Source organism: Cotesia glomerata, linkage group LG4 (assembly GCF_020080835.1).
Source record: "Cotesia glomerata isolate CgM1 linkage group LG4, MPM_Cglom_v2.3, whole genome shotgun sequence".
Classification (NCBI taxonomy): Eukaryota; Metazoa; Arthropoda; class Insecta; order Hymenoptera; family Braconidae; genus Cotesia; species Cotesia glomerata.
Genome location: NC_058161.1, coordinates 14,670,277 through 14,689,345, shown reverse-complemented (window position 1 = coordinate 14,689,345; position 19,069 = coordinate 14,670,277). Strand labels below are relative to the sequence as shown.

Sequence of the window (19,069 nt, the reverse complement as noted above, 5' to 3'; positions counted from 1 at the left end):
TATGGTTCAATATATAATTTATAAAAGTTTTATTTATCATTTAAAACTATAAAAATTTCCACTAAAGCTATCGATTTTTAATTATGACTAAAAAAAAAGAAAAAAAAACAATCAGGCGACTTTGACATAAGCCTAATCGAATCTGCTTAGATTAAAAAAAATAATTGAGTTTTATAAATATATTATAATTTTCTGGTGTCTATGCACAAGTGCTTTCTGCACCTCTATAGAATGTTTTTACCAGAAGTAAATAAATAAATAAAAAATAAAAATAAGTAAATATCTCCTTTGTTTAGATATGACTAGATTTATTAAAAAAGCACCCATCTTAAGTATTCAAGTATAATTAAGAAATACTTAGCATTCAACAAATTTTATGGAATCACTTTGATTTTCTTTCTGTTCCATTCATAAACTATAACAAATCGTTTAAGTTCGTACATACTTAATGCATACATCAGTATGAAAAAGATGTTAGATATAGATTAATTTCATTTTTTCTCTTACAATTCTAAGTGATGATAATGGACATCTGCTAACTTGAAATCGAATGAAAATAAAAATTTATTTTGCTCCTCAATTCAATACAAAATGAATAAAAATCCTCTAAGATTTGGAAACCTATCGTAACTTGATAGAGTACATATTTTTTCGAGTAAATAATATTCAACAAAATGAAAAAAAAAAAAAAAAAAAAATTAAACTCTCGTAATTAAAATTAAACACTCGTATTAAAAACGAAAATATAAGATGCGAGACAACAATTTGTCTCAAATCATGTTCAAAAAATTATAAAAGACTTGACGTATAATATTAAAAATATATAAATGGTCGCACGTAAACTGAGATTGTTTGCGATATTGTGACTATAGTCTGAACTTCATAAAAAACTTATGCAGTGGCATTCCGACGCCACTCTTCATAAAGGCCCACGCTATAGGCCCTAGTACAACGTCACGAAATCATTGTCATCCCTTGATTTTGTTGGCCTTTATTAGCTATCTCATTACGTAATCATTGTCGGGTTACTAATATTTGTAGTTATATAAATAAATTTGAGTGGTATATAAAATACATTGATTCTTACGAAAAAAGATGTATCAAGAACCTAACGATGAGAAATCAAATAAAAGTGAAATAGTATATTACACACCTAGGGAAGTAAAGTAAGAAATGTCTCAGATCACATGTAATTGTTGGCCGAGGCCAACAAACATGTGATCTGAGGCTTTCTTATTTACTTTCCGTGGAGTGTATACTATTTTTTTGCTCGACAAAGGCAGGAAGCGGCACTTTCGTTTAGCGCAGCGGGCCGAAAGTTGACGCTTTCTGCTCGTCGAGCAAAAAACTAAATTCTCTAATGGAACTGGAGCAATTAATAGAATAATATGTTTGCTTAATAGTTGTTTTTTGAGCCAGTGTCTATGGAGGCTATTCTGCACCAAATCGGACCGTGTTTCCAGAATATTTATTTTTTCTTTTCTCAATCTTTTGAAATTTTTTAGTATCCTTCGAAGACTATTCCTGGAAAATTTTGAAACTTTTTTGACTATTTGTTACTAATAATATGTATAAAAAATTTCGAAAAATTAAGAAACGAAAATAACAATTCTGGAAACTGTCGGATTTGACGAGAAATGCCTCCTATATTTCGTGATTTAACGATGCGTCAGCTTCAACTTCACATTAACGTAACATGTGATTACTGTTATTTTGATCTATTGTTTGTAGTTGATGGCATTCAGCAAAACCACGTTTTAGCTGGCTCTTCGTGTAGTCAAAAATTCACACGTAAAGTTCCACTAAAATAGAAAATGTTTAAAATTAGTCCCTGTATAATTTACAAATAATACAGTTAATTTTACAAATATTTGTCATTTAAACTCGAGATTAATTGTATTAGTTTTATTAAACAAACTCACATATTGTTAGGACCATTGTATGGAGGAGGATTCGGTCGAATGTAAGGATTACAGCGTTCTATGTTGATTCTAAGCATTAACATAGTAAATAATATTAAGACAAAAAGAAGTTAGTTTTTGATAAATATGACTATTTGTTTAGTTACCTTGAACTTTGTAACAATAAGTCATCTGGATTAGCGGATAATCCCGTAAGAGACCGTAAAGTTCCCTTTTGAGGAGTAGCATAATGAACCATTTGTACTCCATTTTTTTCAACATTTTCAACGGGTGGTAGTTTCTTAGTTGGTCTAATAGAAAATTATAGTATTATGAATATTAAAAATAATTGCTTTGTTCAACTAGTTATTTTTTTAATTTATTTTCGTTTATGCTAATTTAATAGATGAGAAAAAAAATAACGACTAAAAATGTTTTTGTCATAAATATACTATTTGAACAAAACTCCAATTAAGTAGTAATATAATTTTCTTTGCTCTTTAATATCTGGTAATTTATTACTCGCATAATCCAAAATATCCCAACGATAATTGTAAAGATTTTAATATCCATAAGACACCTAATTATTTTACAAAAAAAGTAGTCATTTTTTTTCTAAAGAAATCATCAATTAATGGGGGTGAAAAAAAAAGTGTTATTTTGCTTATACTGGCAGCATAAACATTAGTTACACGCATGTTTTTAAAAAAATCTGGAAGTTATGAAACTTTCATAGGTTTTTGGTTTATTTAAAACTTGCTAAAAATATAAAAGCTTTACAAATATTTATTTAGAAAAGATAATTTGAAAGGCTGAAAGAGTGAGTTTTTTATTTTATGCCCGAGCAATGAAAAGTAGGTAAAATCACATTCAATCAATTTTAGTATCATTTAGCATGGTTTTAGTAACACCGACTTCAAGATTATGAAAGAATGCGATACTTGATGATTTTTTTCCTTGTTTAGTATAAAATAGTGTTATTTTTATCAGCAAAGAAGTTGAGTCAAGGTTACGGAAAAAGCATTTCATGCTAAGTTAAAATCTAATTAGTTGTTAGATTTCATCTTACACTATTCAGGTAATTTTCTACCTGGATAATATACTTTAAAGACTTGAAAATATTTACCATGCAAATACTAAAATATTAAACGAGAAATTTATTAACAATGATGTTAATTGGTTAAGATTTATGTTGTAAAATAAGACAAAATTTATTTAGCAATATTTAAAGTGAATTTTACCTATTCCGTAGATTATGATCCAATTGATAAATATTAAATAATTCATAAAAATACTTTTTGGAGACCGGATCATTTCTACAAAATGAAGTTAAATATTTAATTATCGAATGTAGAGGCAACATATGTTTTTCATGATCAGGAAGTTTAATATTCAATTTCAAAATCTCCGATAAAATATCCCGATGAAAATATTTGTTCAAATTAAACGAGCAAACTATATTCTTAATTCTTACTGAATATTTCATTTATTTTAAGTCTAAGTAATTGAAGTATTTGAAAGGGTATGAGTCACCATTCTAATTATTGTCATAGAAAAATAAATTTCATTGATATTGAAAGTAACAAAATTAAAAAAAAACTTACAATTTAATGTGATGAAAACAGAATGCTGTGCTTAACAGAGAAAATAGTACCAAGAGCAAACTTAACGAAGTAAATACGGTCAGTAATATTTCTTTGAGATAACTTCTCGTAGGTATAAGTGATTTCTTCGGCCTTGCCCATAGCCATTCTACATGCTCTGGTATTTCTAATGATGATCTACCAATAACGTTCATACTTGGTTCTCGTCTTGCACTTTCTTGAAGTAAACTATGATTTTCTGAAATCTATAAATATCAAAATTATTTTCACCATTCTATTATTTAAAGTAATATTATCCAATATAATTTTACTAATTTAAAAGAACACCAATCCAAAATAAATCCAGCATCTCGAAAAATTCTCTCTCTAGAGCTCCTTTTAAAATCTTTCGGACAGGGTGATCTTATTTTCAACGGTCTCAATTCTTCTTCGAAATTATTCAAGTCATGAGAAAATTGCACTGTACTACCAAGTTTTAAAACGACTCTGTAATTAAATTATATGATTAAACACAATGTGCTTAATTTTAATTTGTAATAAATTTAGTTAAACAAATTCAATAATTTATTTATATGTATATAATATAATATGCGTGTTAGTTTTATTTTACTGATTGCTTCAGTGATATTGTACTTTATAGGACTCTTTGAACAAAATTGAAAAGTGTAGATAGCATTATTTCAATAATTAATGCTTGGTGACGTAAAATTGTACCTTCTATGAGTAATATTGGTTCATAATAAGATGATAAAGACACGATTGTTTGACGGTATATTTTCAAATTAAAAGCAGCTGATCTTATCAACATGATTGACAGTCATCAATTATTTTTAGTGTAAATGAGCCATATTTCTGAAAATTCGAAACTTGTAAAAGACTAGGAAAGCATTTATATGATTCTTTCATACATAAGTGAAAACGCTTAAATTTTATTAACTGTACAGTGTAATTAATTAGTCAAATAATGTTAAAATCTGCTATTACTTAATTAGATCAATTTTCTTCTATGAAATAACTACAGCACACCCATTGATTTGATCCAAAACAATGAGAAAAAATCATTGAAACATAAAAGTGCTTACCCTTCAGGTTCAATCGGATTCAATGGGAGTCGTGCACCTTCTTCAACCGCTGATGCTAAATAAGTTATATGCAAATCTTTAGCTTCCGTCCATAGCTCAGTTCTACGAGAAGAAAAGGAACTCTCATTTACTTTAATGTATTTATTTCTATGGAAACTTTATGTTAAAAGCTAAAGAGAAACGAAAGTAATAAAAATGCTTTCAACAAGTATTTGATACATTTTGAAAATGTTAATGTTAGATTCCAATCAATATAATAAGCTTTAAACACTCTGTCCAACATATTTTCTTGGTAAGTATATTTTTTTTTATAGTACTTTTTTAATTTTTTATAAATATGCCTTCTAAAGAAATTGAATAATTCCACTATCCGATTTGACTTAAAATTTTGTGTTTTTAAGATCAATCGAAAACGAAATCATGACTTTTTCAAATTTTTTTGACCACTCCCTTTTGAGATATGAATTTTCACGAAATTTGAAATTTTTTTTTCCCTCATACATTTGCGAGAAACGCACCATCAGAACTCTTTTGTTTTTTTTTAATTTTTCTTTTCATCTTTTTTTTTTTTTTTTTGAACATTAATAATAATCATACTTTGATTCACAAAAAATTTTGAAATTAGTTCGATTATAGGTAAAGAATTTGTATTTCTTCCTAAAAATCTCAATATATGAAAAATTATGTTGAATAAAAATAGAACATTAAAAATATAAGAGAGAAAAAAATGAGTCAGAACACTACGAACATGTTGATCATAAAACAAAAATGTTTTTTTTGTTTAATTTTAAGTCTAGATCTAAACTCTTATTGATAGATTTCTTCATCATAGTTGTGTCTACTAAGGTAAAAGCCCCAGTACTTGCTCACTCTATGTATTTGTATATATATATATATATATATTCACAAATATAGATAAACAAATACATGGAGTAAGCAGGTATTGGTTCCTGAGCAGCTACTGGGGTTCTTATCTTATGTGGCGTAGGAATTTGCCTTAGATTTCCATACGCTATTGTCAAAATAAAGAAATTTTTATCAGAACTAGGTAGATAGATTTGACAAAGGGGCTTATTTTAAGCAGTATGAAGAAGATATTAAAATGTTGACTTTTACCACTGTTTAGGTCTGAAACAATTGGACTTGTGTTTCATGATGTGGTAGTTAATACCCTCGAGATTTAATCATAAAAATGTAGGTTACTTTCAGAACAAGGGTAACAATCAGTATTCGTTTTATTAACTTGTCAGAGTTTTAATAAAATACTTGCCGACGGCACTTTTACTATTTTTGTCCTCTTGTAGCCTTTCAAATACTAATACTACTTGTATTTTACCGAAAAACGTTCAAAAGATTTTCCATCCGATAATTATCAAATGTCTGTTCAATGTTTAAATTGTCTATTTTTAAGTATACTTCATACGTCGTTAAATTTTTTTTTTCTTCAACGTTTATGTCAATAACTTTATAGCTGGTTTCGTAATTTTTTTTGTTCAATCCAACAATTTCCAACTATATATCAATGTAGCAAAGTCAATTATTTAAATAATTTAACAAGAAAAATATTTAGTTATGTAAACCTTAAAATCTCCTTGATCTTTTGGTGCAACACCATAGAGAAATCCCTTGTGGTGATGATTACTATATGTAAAGTGAATCCATGGTGGTAAATCAGGAGCATTCATCAGCGATGCTTGATACGAAAATGTATTTTTATTACCTATAAAAAATAAAATACAGATCAAAATTATAGATAACAATAAATTGAGGATGAAAATTAAAAATACCATCAGATGTCCAGTTAAATGTCTCAGGCCCAATAGGAATCACAAAAACTTTGGATGTAACAATTTTTTCAGCAGTACAGATGCCGATTAGTAAAAAAATCAACATTACAGTCATAATTAATTGAAATTTTTTGGATAGTCTGTATACAATATAACAATTAGTCATAGAACTATTGAATTGTATCATACTTTTCAGGTTATATTTTTAAAATTTGAAAGTGTTAGTATTCTTATCGCAATCTCTGTCTTTACATTGTTAAAAAGAGCGAGAAGTTGTAACTTTTACGTCACTGACTATTGACGTACAAGAGAAGTAGGCGTGGTCTCCCTCTCTGTTTAGCAGATATTTCTGTAGTTTACCCACACATTTTTAAATTTCATATTTCCTATGAAAAGTTATATGTATTATGAACAGATACATTAGATTTTCTTAGCTCTTGCGCGTTGCGTTTTTCGATAAACATTAACGTACACTATATACATAATACATATTTGATTCTCGTCGCGTAAGCAAGTGAATAACACTGTTTTCGTTCAATATTTTTTTTCTAACCAATTAGTAATGCGCTTACTTATTACTAAACAAGTTTATGAAAGTGAGGAATTACGTCCTCAAGTGGCTGATTATTTTTTAGTTCAATTTTTATCGTAAATTTAAAAAATTCGTGATTTATTATTAAAAAAAAAATTTTTTTTAAAACCGTGACTACAGCCAAACTTTCACTCGAATTTTCACGTTAAATAAATAAAAATTAAAACATTATATTTTTACTTTTTTTTAAATTGCAATTCCTTATTTATTTTTTTATTGTGATAAAAGTATTTAAAAAATTTTATCAAAGCATTTAATTTTATCGATTTGCTAAAATAATAATCTCCGAATTGTGATCAATATTTATTAAAATAAAATATTTATATTGATGTTTTATCAGTCATAAAAAAAAAAAAAAAAAAATAGATTCAATTATTTGGAACAAAATGTCAGGAATTCCCGTTCTTCTTGTCACTGCTAATGTTGGCAGTATTTTTGAAGAGGTAAATTTGTAATTATATCTAATCAACTGATTCGATATTTAAATAATTACTTGCAGTGAAGAAAATTGTAGTTTAACAATTTTAATATATTTTAAAATATTTATGATCGTAACAATTATTTATTTAAATTTCAGCCTGGACTAATGTTAAAAACTTGGACCGAGGAATTTTTATCAGTGAGAAAAATTAAAAATCATATTCAACCATATACGACAAGATCTTATACTTATAAAGTGAATTGGATTGTTTTCTTTTTTTTTAGACAGTATCTCGATTGGATCCCAAATTTATAGCATTACACTGCCAAGAAGTGGGTGGAAAAAATTATGAACAGAGTATGCGTCATGTAGAAAATTTTGTCAGGTAAATGTTTTATTATCTTAAAATTTTCCTTTAATTTCTGGAATTTTTTTATCAGATTAACTATGAAAATTTAATTACTAATTATTCTTTTAATACTTCTTAAGTAATTTTACATAGAGCATTAAATACTTAATTTTGTTTTCTTCTTTAAATAGATAAGATGACTATATATGATTGTGATTCTTGTCGGTCTAATAAAATAAATTTGAAAAACGGTTGATCCTGTAGACCCACCCTTATCGTCTCTTGGTATTCCCTGAATAAAAAAAAATATTAAGACAAAGGAAAAAGTATTTAAAAGTATTGGATTGACTAGAAAACCAATACTTTTCAATACTTTTTTCTTTGTCTCAATGCTTTTTTTTATCAGGGTTAACTCCAAAAGATAAAAATTTATGATACTAAAGATAGCTGACAACTGTCAATTTTTTTAATTTTTATAACAAATCAATGACAATAAAAAAAATGCTTCTTAAAATTTCCATTAATAATTTTCTTTAGTTTTCACATATGGAATTTTTTTATTAACTTTTTTCATAACAATTTTATTGCTATAAAATTATAGAAAAATTTCTAGTGTTTGTCAACTTCAATTTCATGAAAATTGTTGTTTTTATTTCATTTTAAACTCTAATTTGCAAGAAAACAAGATACATTACTATTGAGGTATTCGACGTAATTTTTTTTCATAATAAAACACAACTCAGCTTCTATTTATGATGGATACAGTTATAATAGAGAAAAAATTAGCATCGACATCCTGGAGTGAATTTTTTTAATTGATTATTTTCCTATAATTATTTTTAGTAAAAGTCAAAGTATATTTTTATCATAAAGTGTGTTTTTTATAGCATAATAGTATACTTTATAACAAAAAAAAAAAAAGGATTTAACGAGAACGCGCTTCTTTTTTTTGTGAGAATAAATAACAATCTCCAGTAAAGGTGTACAATTATTGTTCCTTTAATAAACTTCATAAAAATTCTATCATGAGGATGCGCAATATTTACATTTTTATGAAATATACTCATTTTATTGTTAATATATAATTAAGATATAAGTATGTGTGTAGATACATCGATTTAATATAAAAGTATTATAATGGTTACAAAAATGGATATTGAAGTGTGCATAGTTTACGGTTTATTAAGTACTTTCAAAGAAAATTACACATTGATAGCAAATGACCATGTGAGACTATTTTTAAAACGTAATATTCTTAATGTGTCCCGTCAACTAAAAAAATCAATAATCTTATCTGGTCGTTATTGTTGTATTAGGTCATATTGAAATACTTTTTTATTCAATTAATAAATAGTCCTGTTTGTAAAATTTTTTAGATTGCTGATGTCTTCTGAAGAATTAAGACTATTCGACCGAGTGACTGTGTTCTTAGATGAAGACTTTTCTTCTGCTGAACACTTTACGGTAAATACAAATGACTTTTTTTTTTTTAATTTTGTGAATATTAATCTTAATTAATTTCACAGGCCCTCGGAAATTTTTATTTCGTTCATGAGTCACTCAAAGACGTGCTCATATGGGATTTTCAAGGTTTGAATGGCTAGATTTGTATAAATATGTCATACAAAAGGTTGAATTAACAATTGTATTGCATTTTTAGCATACAAATTTGTGGTTGTTTCTGGCAAAGAAGTGCATTCTGGAAATATCGAATCAGTGCCAACCAAAGAAAAAGCTAAATTTCCTCAAAACTTCTTCCCCGAGTGCAAATGGTCCAGGAAAGGATTTTTACGTACCCGATGGAGTATAAGTGGAACAGTATTCGATCTTATAAACATTCATTTGTTTCATGATGCGAGTAATTTCATCGCTATGGAATCTGTATGTATTTAATCTTGAAAAATTTTTTGTGAAAACTATACTTCACTGAGAGAAAAAATAGCTTTTGAAGAAAAATGGGGATAATTATGACAAGAAATTAATTTGTTGAAAATTTTAAATAATTTTATTTCTTAGTTAAAAAAATCAAAATTTTTTCACAGTAACTTTCTTGTTGAAAAACAATTTCTTTAATTTGGAAAAAAAGAATTTCATATAGACAACTTGCGAACTCTCATCCAAAATTTTTTTCCCAAATCGAGAAAACTTTTTTTCAACAAATAAGTTACTGTGAGAAAAATTTTGATTTCTTCAGCTAAGAAATAAAATTTTTAACAAATTAATGTCCTATTACAACAATTCTCATTTTTATAAAAAAAAAATTTTTTTTGTCTCAGTAAAAATTTAACCAGCATTAAAATAATAAATTTTTGTTTATTTTAGTTTCCATCAGTGTATAGCAAAACACGACGAAAGGCATTGGAACATACATTAGATAAATTTCATAATGATCAGTATCCTAATGTTCCATATTTTTTATTTGGTGATTTTAATTTCCGTACCGACACGGCGGGTGTTATAAAAGTAAGCGATTTATTAATTATTTATTCAAATTACATACTTATACTTGAATAAATTATTTATATTTATTTGTATAATTTATCAGAAACTTACTGAAAATACCCATGAAAGTAAGTTATCGTCTAAAGGAAGTATTTCAAAGTTACAATTCCGAAATGAAGATGACAATTTAATATTAACATTAGGTAAAAAAGAATTTTCTCATTGCGAGCATGGACATGTTTTTACCGAAAATAGTGGTCAATGGGTAAATATTTATTTATTTTTCATAAATGATCAATGCAATGAACATTAACTAATTATTGAATTGTTGAATCTTCCAGTTACGAGAATACGACCGTGAACTTGAAGATTTTGAAGGTAGATTATTTGAATTTCCTATTGAATTTGTGCCAAGTTATCCTTTCGAAGAGGATATTAGTCAAGGAAGTAATTTTATGCAGACCAGAGTACCTGCTTGGTGTGATAGAATACTTTTAAGTCCTCCAGCAAAGTCATTAATTGTAAGTAAATATTTTTGGAAAAAAATTTTCTTTTTTTCTAATTTTTATGTTTTTTCAGAGTTCATTTGATATGGTTAAGTACGGAATCATTGGAGCAAATACATGCATGGGTGACCATAAGGTAAAACTTGAATATTATTTTAATATGATGATCACAATAACAATGAGAAGGATAATAATAATAACAATTATTATTATTTACTATTCCTATACAATAAACATAAAATTAAATGATAAAAAAGAAAAACATTATTTTGATTTGTTATTCTTTATTTTATTTGTTACTTTGCTAAATTTTATGCAATTTTCTAAAACATTTTAACTGACAAATCTCTGATTTTATTCTGATTAAACATTTAATGATTATGATGCAGCCTGTTTTTCTGGACTTTCGAATGAATATCTAAATATTCAAAGGTACCTAATACAAACTTCTCTATCTAGTTTTATTCTATGCAGTTTTGTTTGTTCTTTCATGTCTTTTATCATTTAAAATTAAAACCTCTAGTGCATTTGTTTTTTTTTTTGTTTCACTTATTTTCCTTACGACCGTAACAAAAAACCAATTCCATAATTTAAAAAATTTTTTCTTGACTTAAACATGATTTTTTTTTTCCATTATGTATTCTTCCATTAAATCTTCGATTTTATATATGTTATAATTACAGTTTATTTTTTAAATAAATAATTTATTTAAGTTTTTGAGGTTTGAAAAGTTAATTACAAATGTACAACTAACTTTCTTTCATAAATTTTCAATTCGTTTTGTTTTATACTGACTATACTGCAAAAAAAAAACTTTTTTTTACATATCTGCTGCAAAATATCAAGTTTCAGAATTTCCATAGCCAGATCAACCGAGATAAAATAATGATCGGTTAATATCGTGTCAACAATAGTGACAGTTCAAATTGTACATACTTTTCAGTTAGCGAGTAGAAACGTGCTTGTTTGGTGTCTTAGTCAAATTGACTCTGTTTATTCCAACTTTGTAACTTTGTCTTTTGTTTGCTAGTTACTTTAGAATTTTGAGCTGTTGAAAGTTGTTATTATTCCATTCAACCAAGTTGTATATAATAATTATTGATTTTCTTTCGATAAAAAAACAATCAAAAATCATAATAATTCTCTCGACATTCGGTAGTTTCGAAGACAAAGCGTCAACATCTGAAGAAAATTTGATTTTAAAAAATCGGACTCGAGACAATTTCCTTTAGATTGATGTTTTAGTTTTTCTGAGAAAATCATAATTTTTGATTTTTATTTATCATTTGTTCTATTAATCAACATACAATTTGAGGATTTATTTTAATACTACTCTATACAAAATGATATTTTCATCATTAGTTTAAATAAAATCATCAAGTGACGATGAATTTATAAATCTGATTAAAATTTGCTTAGTCGTGAACCAATTTAATATCATATAATTTTATAAAAATATTTTTTATGGTTTGTCAAGTTATCTTTAAGTAAAAAAGAATAAACTAAATTTTAAAACTGAAATTTTTTTTAAGAATCAAATTTTACTTTACGAGAAAAGTGTATTTATTTTCGCTCTGACTCGTTTTTTAGGAAAAAAAGAAGAAAATTATAAATATTCTTCATCAACCATAAATTCATTGAATATAATAAGGCTGTGCAATTAAATTTATTTTTCATTCCAATATCGTTATTTAATTAATTTCTTCATCATTACATGATTGAAATCGTAAAGTTCTTACAAAAAAGTAATTACTGCTATTCCATAAGCCCTGCCAGGTATTGAAAACGCTTTAAAATCACAAACTTCTCGATTTTTATCTCAATTATTATCTTTTATAGATCCTTATTAAATTGCTTGTAAAATAGTTCCATACATCTTAAAAATTAAATGTCAGACATTCGAAGTAAGTTCAATAACAACGCTTGTATTGTAATTCAACCCACATAATTCCTTCATATCATATTATTAAAAAAATAAATTTCTTATATTTTTTGTGTAAGTTACAAGCGATAATTTAATCTTTTTAAAATCCTTTGTAATTACAGTTTATTTTTAAATACGTGATATGTACTTATGACCCTGTAAGTCAAAAATAAATATTACAGATTTACCATTTAAAATATATTATTTTTCATAAAAAAAAAAAATTTTATTAATTCATACAGATTTTACTTGAAATTGCTGTTTTAATTTGAAAAATATTCAAGAAAAATATAATTTTTTAATGACATAATACAGTCAAACGTGGTGTAATTATCGATAGCCGATAATTACAATAAATTTAATATAAATAACATTTAGAAACTTATAAAGTCTTTTATATATGTTTTTCCCATAATTACAGCCTGTCTATCTGCGGATTTTGATAACTTCGAATGCAGGTATGATAAATTGTTGTTTGTCATGTTCACACTTGTGTTTTCAAGTGCCCAAGCATTATTTGGAGTTATTATCAATGTTGCCTGGCTATCGTAGTAATTATTCAAATTTACAATACACTGATGACTATTCATCACCTAAGCTTTTGCACGCATTAATGATTGAGCATGATCCATATACTCCGGACAGCATGGATAGTCCAAGTCCCAGTGCATTTTTGACCTCAATGGAACCAGATACTCAAGACTACGAACAAAAAAATAATCATAGTAAAAAAAAATCATCCAATGGAAAAACATTCAAGATGGCAGTATCGCCTACTCTTCTGAAAACTAAGTTAGAATTTATCCGGAATGAACAAAAAGCACAACAGAAACAAAATTCGAAAAATGTTATCAAATCCAGATTCAATTCCTGGCCAAAAACCTACCAATATAAGCATCACTGTAAGATGAAGAAATATCGAAGCAACAGCGACATTTCATGGCAAACATTAACGTGGCGAGCCGACGAAAAATCGGAACCTTGCAGAATATCTTCTTTTAAAAAACAATCCCTAAGTCATATTATTATACCGAAAATAGCTATTATTAATGCAAGTAACTTTCAATCAAATGAAAGCTCAGTGCATTTACAAGAAGAAAGATTATATAATTTTATCAGAAATAAATCCATTAGTAAAGATGCAACGAGTAACGAAGGTTCTAGCTTGGAACTTGATGATGACAACGGTAAAGCTTACTCTCAAAACCAAAATAATAGAGTTGGTAATATGCTAGATGTTGAAGATAATTTTTCACACATCGAATCACTGATAGTCTCTTCAAATGAAACAAGTTCAACCTATCCTTTAGATCTAAATGACTTTGGAAGTATAATTGATAAAAACAATAGGTTTGAAATAGACGATTTGGAAAAAATTTCTGGAATTATTTCAAATATTCCAACTATAATTTCTTCTTCCGAACAAAACTTAACTTTAAATAAAGACAAAAGTAATTCGGTACACATACAAGAAAGTTATAACGAGAATCAAATGAAAAATAAATCAAAAACGAAGAAAATTACTCAAGAGCGCTTCATAAATGTACAAAAGTGTAAAAAGTGTTGTTGTGTTGTAAGTTAAGTTTCAGATTTTATTTTATTAAATTTGTATTATCTATTTTATATTATAAAAAAGTTTCAAGTGTTTTTAATGCGTTGAAGAAATATTTATTAATTATAGATGTTGATAAATCTATATTGATTAGATTAAGGTATACTTTAAATGTCAGGAAAGGAAAATTTACGTATGTCTATTCGAAAGATTATTTTTTATATAAATTATAGCCACGTACAGTAGCCTCGATCGATTCATATGAAAGAAGATATCATAAATTTCAAAATACATCGATCGTTATCAGTTGAATTTAGTGTTTCAAAATCTTAGATATACTTACTGCCAAAGAAAGTTGGATTTAAAAGAACAAACGATACAAATTTTACAACTTAACATAAATTAAAAGTAAATTTACAAATGAATATCCGTTTTAAATTCATTTTTGATATTATACCTCTACCACAAACCCTCAACAGTTACCAGAGAATAATACACAATTTAAGTACAGAATTTATATCAAGAAAAAGGGGTAAGAGGATATTACTGTCCTAAGTCACATGAAAACAGTTGTAATATATACAGTCAAAGATTGTTTGATTAAAATCTGTAGAACAATCTTTAAAATTCAAATTTTCAAAATAGGTGATAAGAAAAAACTTATTCAATTTTGTCTTTAAATATTAAGTGTAATTCATGTGGTATTATTGTAGAATATAACAGTTTCTTACCAAAGATTTCATTGAATATTCATTGTGATACTTTTAACAAAATAGATAATATTTAAACATGGATTGTGAACAATCTTTAATTATAATCTTACACCGAGAGAAAAAATATCTTTTGAAAAAAAGGGAAAGTGTTAATAAGAAATTAATTTGATGAAAATTTTATTTCTTAGCTGAAGAAATAAAAATTTTTTTCATAGTGACTTTCTTGATAAAAAAAACAATTGTGGATGAAAATTCACATGTTGTCTATGTAATTTTGTTTTTTTTTTTCCAAATTAAAAAAACTTTTTTTCAATAAGAAAATTACTATAAGAAAAATTTTAATTTCTTCAGCTACGGTAGCACCTCCGATACCACAAGTTTCAAATGTTCCATGCACAGCTTTATTTGATTTACGTAGTTGATTTTCCTATACAAAGTCGCGTTAGAGAAAGAGAGACAAATAATTTTTCAAAGTTTATTATTAATTATAACTATCATATACTTTGAATCTGTACTTTTAATTACGCAAAGTATTAAAAATGTTATTTTTTTTTCATCTAAATTTTTATTAAAATTTGAAATCACTTCTTGGAAAATAAAATAAAAACTGTCATTTTACACAAGACAATGTTTTACCCTAAAAATTTCAAAGTTTAATATTTTTTTACTGGTTTTCTTAAACTTTTCAAAAGTTTAGTGGGCTTATTATCTTACTATAATTTACTAATACATCAAATTTAATAAAATTCTGAATGGTAAATCTCTGACCGAGGGTACTACCTAAAAAATAAAGTTATTGAAAATTTCTATTAATTTAATTTTTTGTCACAACAATGCCCATTTTTTTTTTTTTTTTTTTTTTTTAGAAAAATTTTTTCTCTCAATATATAATTAAAGATAAATTTATTGAATAGTCATATAATGTCAATAATGAAACACATTTTACATTATGACTCGTGCATACATAAAAAAAATTATGCCCTGATAAAAAAAAATGTATTGAAAAGTATTGGTTTTCTAGTCAATCCAATACTTTTAAATACTTTTTTCTTTGTCTCAATACTTTTTTTTATTCAGGGTGTAATGACTGTAATTTCTTCCTTTCACAATTCAAAATGAAGAAGATAAGACGCTAATTTAAGACACAAACATTCCGCGTTTTTGATAGTTTCTTTAAATTAATTAAAAAAAATTATTTTTTCATTAAATTCCATAGAACCTTTCAAATTAAGTTACTAAGTTCTAATAAAACTCTACTCCAACATTATTAAATAATTCCAAGAATTTCTAAGGATTGATTAATTTTGTCATGAAAAATCAAGTTTGATCATATTTGGCTGTTCAGCGTACTTTATTTCATGCATAAATTTTGTATAATTATTTAAGTCGCACTAATTATTCTTATTTGATTTGACACTGTTGATGTAATTGGTTTTTTGTTCTAAGCTAGTTTCTAAAATCTCTCTTGGCTGAGGAAACGGAAATTGATGTATATATAAAATGAAAAAATTTTTTAACGTTTTATGCATGTTAAATTTTGCACCTATGAATTTATTTCGACGAAAATTCAGCTAATTTTACGTAATAAATTATGAATTTTACTCTTGAACAAAATTCAAACCAATTACAAATACTTCTCACGAGCAATTAAAAGTATTAATAAATGTTATTAAGTTTATAATTGTTTTATTGAATTGTATTTGAGAGTGGTACATAGCTTTATGTAAAATAAACATTAAATTGTTATATACGTTATCTGGTAAACAAAAGAAAAAGGTAATTGTTTAGTTTTACATTCCATAATAAAATATTTAGAATTTTTTTCGACAATCACATTTTGTTTCTGAAAGTTCAATAAAAATAGAAGAATTCAGAATAAAACAATTTTTTTTTTCAAAAAATAATGAATAATAAATTAATATTTTTGATAAAAATTTGTTTGTGAATTTTCGTTGTTAAAAAATGTTTATTGACATTAAAAGCTTATAAACTAATCAAAAAATTTACGACAATAAAATATTAATTTTTTTATTTATTATGTAAAAAAAAACAGACCGTGAAACTAAATAATTACCAAAAAAAAAAGCATTTATTGTTAAAATTTCGCATGCGCATCTAATATAAATTGAGTATTGTAGCTTCAATTAGCCTTAGTACAAATGGATTTTACTTTATTGAGCAATTATTTTTTATTTGATACTTATAAAAATACTATGAAATCATTGAAATACAGTTGGACCTCACAAGAAGACTAGTGTTAAGAAATCTATTATTGTTAATAAAAAAAAAAATTATTTTGCGAGTAGAGGCCCAACTGTATAAACATTTGTACGTCATTAGATATCGTTAAGATATAAGAAATTAATTTAAAATTAATTGCTTGCAATAGATTCGACAGAAACTAGTCAGTGCGACGATAATATCGATCTGTTAAAAAACGTGAAGAATTTAACTTGCTACAACAATGGAGCAACAATTACAAGATACATTCATATAAAACACGCTGATTCATCCGTCAAGATATTTCGAGAAACAACTATTTGATAAAAGGAATATTTCATGGATTTATTTAAATTAATTATCAGATATATTGTGTTATAAATTAAATTTATCAGAGCTTTGAGTTTTCAAATTTTCCAGTAAATCCAAGGCTCTTATTTGAGTTAAAGTTTAATTTATAAGTAAAATTCATAACTTACAAACGTATAGGTATAATGTATTTTTAATTTATAATAATTAAACTTCCTAAAGAGTCTTGAAAAAATAATCTATAAGAAATTAGTACTTAATTTATAACAGTCATTATTATTATCAAAAAAATATAAAAAAAATTATTGATGTTATTATAGGAATATACACTGTTCAGAGTACGGAGGGACTTTGTAGTTAATGTAACTCTATCTAGAGTTTATTTGTATTGTTTTGAACTCCGAACTGTAGTTTTTAAGTGTCATTGAACAATTCTACGTACTGTGTCATAATAGATTTATAGAGGGTATGGTTAGTTTTATGAAATATGCACGTTCTCGATTTATTATTATTTTCTATGAAAAATACTTTTCAACTAGAATAAATTATATTACTATATTAATTTATTACGTTTTAACTATAAAAAAATCGAGAAAATATGTTAGAGAAACTTTAATATTTTATAGATAAGTACTGTGGCCCAGCAAAAAATAGGCAATTTTTCTTAAGAAAAAAATGTTAATTCATCATGTAAGGAACTCTCTCTCTGATGAAAAGTTTTATAGAAATCAATCAAGATTTTAAAAAATTTTCAAAATCGTCAAAAAATAAATTTTGTCTTTGCTTTTAATCATAAATTTTCTTTATTTTTATTGTACTAATTTTTACTTCAAGGGTAGGCTATAGTAAATTTACTTTAAAAAATTATAAAATTGAACAATACAAAACTTCCGCAACAGTTAATCGTTTGTTCTTTTTTAGAAAATTCATTTTATTTGATTCTATAATTTATCCAAGTTTATTTAGTTCAAAAAGCTACACTGGAAAAAAAAAAAAATTCATTTTGAAAAAAATGACCAATGTGTTAATAAGAAACCAAAATTTTTCTCATAGTAACTTATTTGTTGAAAAAAACGTTTTCTAGAATCGGGAAAAAAATAATTTTAGATGACAATTCGCAAGTTGTCTATCTAAAATTGATTTTTTCCAAATCAAAAAATTTTTTTTCCAACAAAATAGTCACTGTGAGAAAAATTTTGATTTCTTCAGCTAAGAAATAAAATTGTTTAAAATTTTCAACAAATTAATTTCTTGTCACAGCAATGTCCATTTTTTTCGATAAATTTTTTCTCTCAGTGTATCTTAAATTCAGATTACTCAAAAATATGTAAAGTAAATTCTCAGAAAAAATATTTTCAATTTATGAATAATAAAATAAAGAAAAAAGAAAACGAATGATTTTTTTTATAATTCTAAAAATTTATTAAAATTTTGAGTGATTCTTAAAAATTATTAATCAAGTTTATTATTGGAGAGATTTTCTCAAATATGATAAATTAACATATTTCTATAAAAAACAAGAATAAATGATCGGTTAATTGCACCGATTTATTTAACGTCATAAAATGTACTTTTTCGTCCTTGAAATTAAGAGCTTCTAAACATTTTGTTAAAATCAAACAAAGAATCAGACAAATAAATAATATCAAATATTATAATACAGTGTA

The 19,069-nt window shown here is 25.7% G+C and overlaps 2 protein-coding genes across 8 annotated transcripts; one reads left to right on the top strand and one right to left on the bottom strand.

Annotated features, from left to right (window-relative positions):
- Positions 1-1,354: 1,354 nt before the first annotated feature.
- Positions 1,355-7,101, bottom strand: LOC123262810 (alpha-sarcoglycan). 4 transcript variants are annotated; one of them, XM_044725247.1, is made up of 10 exons: positions 6,375-7,095; positions 6,168-6,307; positions 5,924-6,099; positions 4,588-4,689; positions 3,817-3,991; positions 3,506-3,750; positions 3,143-3,217; positions 2,069-2,212; positions 1,923-1,991; positions 1,355-1,802 (listed from the first exon to the last, which is right to left on the bottom strand). In XM_044725247.1, exons 1-10 carry the CDS (start codon positions 6,559-6,561, stop codon positions 1,778-1,780), a joined length of 1,338 nt encoding a protein of 445 aa, XP_044581182.1. In that variant the 5' UTR covers positions 6,562-7,095; the 3' UTR covers positions 1,355-1,777. The 4 variants fall into 4 exon arrangements, with proteins under 4 accessions (XP_044581182.1, XP_044581184.1, XP_044581185.1 ...); XM_044725249.1 differs by lacking the exon at positions 1,923-1,991 and having other exon boundaries at positions 6,375-7,101; XM_044725250.1 differs by lacking the exon at positions 3,143-3,217 and having other exon boundaries at positions 6,375-7,088.
- A 146-nt stretch (positions 7,102-7,247) lies between these two features.
- On the top strand, positions 7,248-18,777 carry LOC123262812 (inositol polyphosphate-5-phosphatase A). 4 transcript variants are annotated; one of them, XM_044725257.1, is made up of 13 exons: positions 7,249-7,409; positions 7,544-7,585; positions 7,672-7,772; positions 9,113-9,200; positions 9,263-9,326; positions 9,397-9,617; positions 10,059-10,199; positions 10,282-10,443; positions 10,520-10,699; positions 10,758-10,820; positions 11,074-11,116; positions 13,030-13,066; positions 17,263-17,362. In XM_044725257.1, exons 1-11 carry the CDS (start codon positions 7,353-7,355, stop codon positions 11,104-11,106), a joined length of 1,152 nt encoding a protein of 383 aa, XP_044581192.1. In that variant the 5' UTR covers positions 7,249-7,352; the 3' UTR covers positions 11,107-11,116; positions 13,030-13,066; positions 17,263-17,362. The 4 variants fall into 4 exon arrangements, with proteins under 4 accessions (XP_044581190.1, XP_044581193.1, XP_044581191.1 ...); XM_044725255.1 differs by lacking the exon at positions 11,074-11,116 and having other exon boundaries at positions 7,248-7,409; positions 17,263-18,777; XM_044725258.1 differs by lacking the exon at positions 13,030-13,066 and having other exon boundaries at positions 7,248-7,409; positions 17,263-17,377.
- The last annotated feature ends 292 nt before the right edge of the window (positions 18,778-19,069 follow it).